At 40.7% G+C, this 6,000-nt stretch overlaps 1 protein-coding gene across 2 annotated transcripts in view; it reads left to right on the plus strand.

Moving 5' to 3' along the window:
- Positions 1-3,690, plus strand: part of LOC113746930 (exostosin-1-like) — an 84,696-nt gene extending 81,006 nt beyond the window's left edge. For both annotated transcript variants that reach the window (XM_027284552.1, XM_027284551.1), the window contains one exon: positions 3,503-3,690. In XM_027284552.1, the coding sequence (XP_027140353.1) occupies positions 3,503-3,563 (61 nt within the window). In that variant the 3' untranslated portion in view covers positions 3,564-3,690. The remainder of the gene's footprint in view (positions 1-3,502) is intronic.
- The last annotated feature ends 2,310 nt before the right edge of the window (positions 3,691-6,000 follow it).

Consider the following 6,000-nt stretch of genomic DNA (forward strand, 5'->3'; position numbering starts at 1 on the left):
ATGTTGGAGGTTGATGACGGACAATGTCACACCTGGTAGCAGCAGTAAAGTGAAATGTTGCTTTAAGGATAAGGGAATGTTGGAGAGCCGATCCTGAGACAAACCTGGCTCAATCACAATCAGGATAATGGAGGCTAGAGGACATCTTGCATGGAGATAACAGATGGGACGGAGGAGAGGGGAGGATGATTAGACAGTGCAGGAGTGAAAGCCAAGGTAAAGAAATGTGTGTTCGCGTGCTCACTTCTTCTTCCTAAATGGTGTCGTAGAGCTGACTTTGTTCCATCTTCTTGTTGTAGTTTTCCATTTACACTAAATTATTGCATTGAAATATAACTAACCTCGATGCTTTCTTCCTTTTTACGAAGAACACCAGTGGTCTTAACAGATATGTTGATCTGCATTGTGGTATTCATCATGGCAATCCAGCACAAGGGGCAACGAAAACTGCAGTTCCTCAAAGGGCCACTTGAGGCTGGCTACAGGAAGAGTCAATCTCCATAAGCCCCAACTAGAGACCAAAAACAGTTTTAGATAGATAATAGATAATTAAGAGCGTGGCCACTTGCTAGTGGGTGCTGTTACAGGTGGCTTGTTGGAGCCTGATCTCCACCCACAGAAACTCAGAAACCTGTGGATGGCGACATGGATACAACGTCCATGTTTTACACCATCTATGATCTGGCAGTAGATTTTAAGAACGCCCCCATCTGTTGTAATTCTGGAGTTTTAAACTTAAACACATCATTACAGATGGAATATATTTCCCCCCACATTTTAAAAGTAGTTTGATTTTGATTAAAAAGTCACAGCCCTGTAGTGTGGAGGTTTTCAAAGTGGGAGGCGGTCTTCCCCAGCGTGGCACCAGACAGTTTCAGCGGAGGCTTAGTGAATGGAAGTGAAAAACTATTAAATTAGTTATCAAGAGAAGATCACAGAGAAGAGCCTAAATGTGTGTGATGTAATTAAAGAGAGAGATTTCCAGAGTCGGAAACTAATATATACCTCAGGTGGTGTTGTCTGAAGTTATATCAAGCAGTAATATGGGCTATCTTTGCTCGGTTGTTGAGTGTGAGATCAAATAACATAATCTCATACGGTGCATACTGATAGTGGCTTTTGTGTGTGTATTTTAGTCTTGTACGTCTTTTTCAGTTAGTTTAGTTTTTGTGCTGGAAACCTGGTGGAAAACATTTGTTGAGAAAAGTTTTCCACTGCTTTTTCATTGGACAGACTTTTCAGTCGGACCGTCAGATTAAAATGCAGGATGTGAAAATAGTGGGATCTCAGCATAAATCTGATGCTCTGCCTGTAACTGTAGATAAACGTGATTTGACTTGTCTGTGCTGTGATTTATCTTCTCTGCTGTTCACACAGGTTAAAATGGGATGAAACAGATGTCACTTTGTTATGTTGATACGATGCTAAACAGCCGAATGTCAACATTCATCCCACTCGCACCCATAAATCATTGTTTTGTGTAATTTTCTACATTTTGGTTCAATCGTATTTTGCTTCTAATGAACCGCACCTGGACTAGTTCCAAGGCTTCGGTTTTCAGGTGTCTTTTTAGTGCCACTTCCGTTCAACTCACATTGTTCCAACCTGTCTGGTCAAATATAACTAAAAGTTTAATGTTGCAAAAGCTCGGTATGAATTCATCCTAATCTTTTGGTTTGTCACTTCTAATGTGGCTAAAAAGACTTACACCAGGCACCATAATTTCACAGAGCAAATATGAAACATCTAGGAACATTGTGGTCTTCTGTTTTTCTGCCAAACATTTGACATTTACACTTTTGAAACAGCTGGATTTGTTTGTAGATTATTATAATTTACAGGCTCACTAGTTTTTCTGCTCTCAGTGGCATCCCTGTCACTGAGAGATGTGTTTGAAAGCTCTTTAAAAGCAAGTAAGTGGACCTTTAGGTGCAGAGATCCCAGATTTACTCTCATTTTCTCTTCTCGGCTTCCTCCGTCATGGTCGTCTTCAGTCTTTTCGCTTCTGTCATTAAAAGCTGCTGAGCCTGGGTACATTGCCCGCTTCCCCAGCTCAGGTTCTGGCACAACACTGACATTGTTAGCATTACAGTCCATAATGTATGTACCATACCAATTATGTACAATGTTGATCATTTTTGATACACTCCATTAAAGTTAACATATAACGCTGTTAACCAACAGCCTTTATACTTCCTGTTTCTATTTCAAAGTAAAAGCCCTGCAATGCTTTAAGTCGATATTTCTGGTCTGACTGGTCATTAATATAATACAAACCAACCCTAGCAACAAAATATACTCTTTTTTTCCCCAATGATAAAATACAAGAGAACTTTGCATATGTAAGAAATTGAATAATTATTTACATCTGGAACTCTTTTTAATAAAAAATCTGATCAGCCATTAGTCAATCATTACTCAATCCCATTAGAGTTTGATACACAGCTCCTGTTAAAGGTTTGAAGATTTCAAACGCACAGTCAGGAGTTGTCGCACATTGTGTAACCGCATGTTCGTGTGCGCCCTGCTTTGAAATGACAGCCCGACAGATCCAGTCAATCTCCTGTTAAATCTCCTCTCTTTTCTTCTGCGCTCCTCTGAGCTCATCCAGCTAAACACTATTGTTACAACACACAATAAAACGGCTTTTTATCTCTTTTCCTCTCCCTTGCATTCTTCCCAAAAATGCCATTGTATAACACACAATAAGATTCACTCGCTTTCCTTCTGTCTCTGTCGCCCTTCTAATCACTATTGTACCGCAGACAATGCAGCAGCCGCCTCTGCTACACAGCGATGGGATGACTGACTGCCAAGCCATTCAGGAACACGCACACACACACAGGCTGACAATGACGTTTTATTTAGGGACTAAGTGGATGTGTGTGTGTGTGTGTGTGTTTGTTGATGGGTTGTTACAGCATACCTCTAGCTCCCTCTGACCCCGACGTTTGAGCTTATGTCCCTGATCATTTACTCTTCTGTGCACTGAACATAGGTGTGTGTGTGTGTGTTTGCCTCCTGCTGTTATGTGCTTCCATCTGCTCTCTAGATTCATATGCTTCACACACCCGATCTCTCTCTCTCTCGCACTCACACACACACACACACTTATACACAAACATGCCACAGCTGCAGCAACTCTCATTAAAGCAGAGAACAGTTTTTTCCCCACATAATGAACACAGGTAGAGAGAAGCTGTGTGCTATTTTAGATAGATAGGGACACTGATAGCATCATGTCACTTGGATACAGAACATCACGGGGCGTTCATCTGCTTTCAAGAGTTACTGCACAGCATGTGGAGAAAAAAAACTAAATATATATATAGTATATATATATATATATATAGATATATATATGATATAAAAGAAGATATAATATATATATATAAGTCTATATATAGCATTCTTTGCATTAAAATTTTTATTTTTGCAACTGTACTTGCATAATTAGTTAGTGTAAATAAGTTAGCTAAGTCGATTTAATTTATTTTATTAGAGGAAGCAGGGGAGAGGAGGCCGACATCCATCGTGAACAACTCCTCTCGCCTCCTGCATGAGACTGAGGAGGCCTTAAACAGCTCCTTCAGCGACAGACTGCTACTCCCACCATGTGAGAAGGGGATCTAACCACAGGTCCGTCATTCAAACAGCTTGTCAGACTCTTTAACGCCAGCACGACTTCTTGACTTTCTCCATCCTCCTCGTGTTTAGGAGCTGCCGTGACAAGTGAATTTTCCCGGTGTGGGATCAAGTCTGTATTGTTGTATATTTTATCACGAAAAGATGCAAAACATTTATTGGTTTTAGCTACTTTGATGAGTGCACTTGCTGTCTCTCTCTTATATATCACTGCATATTGAATCACTTTGGGTTTTTGACTATTATAAGACAAGCAAGACATTTGAAAACTGCATTAGGCTGTGAGTCATTGTTGACGTTTTTCATTAGTCTGTAAAATGTTAGAAAATACCTGGGTACTCGGAGAGAACCCACCCAGTTATTGCATTCATTATTTTAGATAACTGTACAGTTCTGTTCCGTTATTGTTTTGCTTTGAATATAATATGAAATACCCGTAAAATCTGTCACTTAGTGAGGGGTCGCCAGCTTACTCAATGACAGAAAAGAGTTCCCTTCAGGAAAAAGGTTTCGGGACCGCTGCTCGAAGCCACAGTGAAACGTCCGATATTAATGATTTACATCAAGTAGCTGCAAAATTTAAAGGCTCTTTTGCTAAGTATGGAAAGAGCAGAATCTTTACTAATTAAGTGTAAGTGCTTGGATGAAATTACAATGGCAAAAGTGGCATAAACATGTCGCATTACTTTGAGAGTCAGCTACTCGTTTTTTTCCTTAATCCTGTTAGCAAAAAGAGTTCTAATTAGCTAAATGCAAACAAGGACGTAAACAAGAAATATGAAGGAAAAAGCAGCAAGAAATCATGTTGTCACTTCTGTTTTGTAGTGAAATAAATGTAATAACTTATTATTATTATTTGCTGTCTGTGTATTAATGCAACAGACCGCTGATGGTTGATTTTAGGGTTCATCAATCACAGTGTAACAAACTGTGTGCTAAAGTATTAACAAGCAGTAACGGCATCAGTCTGCTGAGGAACATTTAAAAGGTGACGTTACTCAATGGTATGACCCCAAAAAAATGGACTTCATCTTTAGACAGGAATGTAGCCGGCGTGTCCGGTTAAGCCGGTCCGTCCGTCAGCCGGCTGCATTGTCTTTGTTTAGTCGTGTTTTTGGACTTATCTGATATCTGAGGACTGAAGATCAGGCGGTGAGAGAGAAAAGCTGGAAACAAAGGAAGGTGACAGAGGTACGCTCTTCTGCCATGCTGGGCAAATGGAGAGTTTGTGTGTGTGTGTGTGTGTGTGTGTGTGTGTGTGTGTGAATTTGTGTGTGAGCGTATAAGAGAGATGAAAAGACAGAGGGAGAGACAGCCCAGATGAAGGGATTATATCTCAACACACTGTCCAAACAATTGTTCCCATCGCTCTGCCTCTAACAATCGCTTTTGGCCTGAGAGTCAACTGCTCAGAGTGCTCTGTATGTATGTGTGTGTGTGTGTGTGTGTGTGCGTCATAGGGACACACACAGATTGAAGGACACAGTTTGTGAACAGACAAATCAGCCAAAGCTCCTCTGTAGGTTTAAAACTCTGCTTCTCACACTAACGTGAGATAGGGCGGCAGTCGCTCAGTCCATGGGAACTTGCCACCAGAGGGTGGTTGGTTCAACGTCTAACTGCTCCCAAGTTAATCATCTTCTTCTTCTCAGATCACTGGAACATACGTTTAACATTTCCTGTAGTATCTGGTTTCAATATCAACCTGAATAGTGAGATGAGGTAAAATGAACTCTGCAATCATGGCTCGAAACGGGGAAAAATTAGAAGACAAGTGCATCATCAGGAGAACACATTTTCTCCCAAATTAGCTTTGGTTCTCGAACCGGTTCTGTTCAGGAGAACAGTCAATAATAATCAATGTTCTTCCTCCTGAACTGTCCATAGCTCCGTCTGGAGAGCCGAGTATTTTCTGAGTCTGAGAAACCCTGGTTTGAACTAGTAAGTCTTCCTAACACTCTGCTTTCGTTTCAGTAAATCATTCCCGGGAAGATGTGTGTTACGGTTCTGTGTGGTTACTGTAAGAAAAGACGGGGTCAACAGTGCCACACACTCAAACTTAAACTGTTAAACAGAAAATCCAAAAGATGTCACAGTGAGCTCTCCAAAGTGTGGCGCAGACACTAAAGCAAACCAGTAAAGCTAACCGTAAGCACCCGTAATCCTGCAGCTCATGCAGGTAATTAGTTCATTTTGAATTCTATTTAATAAATACCAAATTTTGATGACCTTACAACAACCTAACTGAGCACAGGATCAATCTAACTCTGCTATATGATAGGCGGAGTGTGTCTGTGCTTCCTCTGCAGTGATTGAATAATGTCAGGACTTCATGCCAGCTCCTCTTTCTGCTTT

Source organism: Larimichthys crocea, chromosome XI (assembly GCF_000972845.2).
Source record: "Larimichthys crocea isolate SSNF chromosome XI, L_crocea_2.0, whole genome shotgun sequence".
NCBI lineage: Eukaryota > Metazoa > Chordata > Actinopteri > Sciaenidae > Larimichthys > Larimichthys crocea.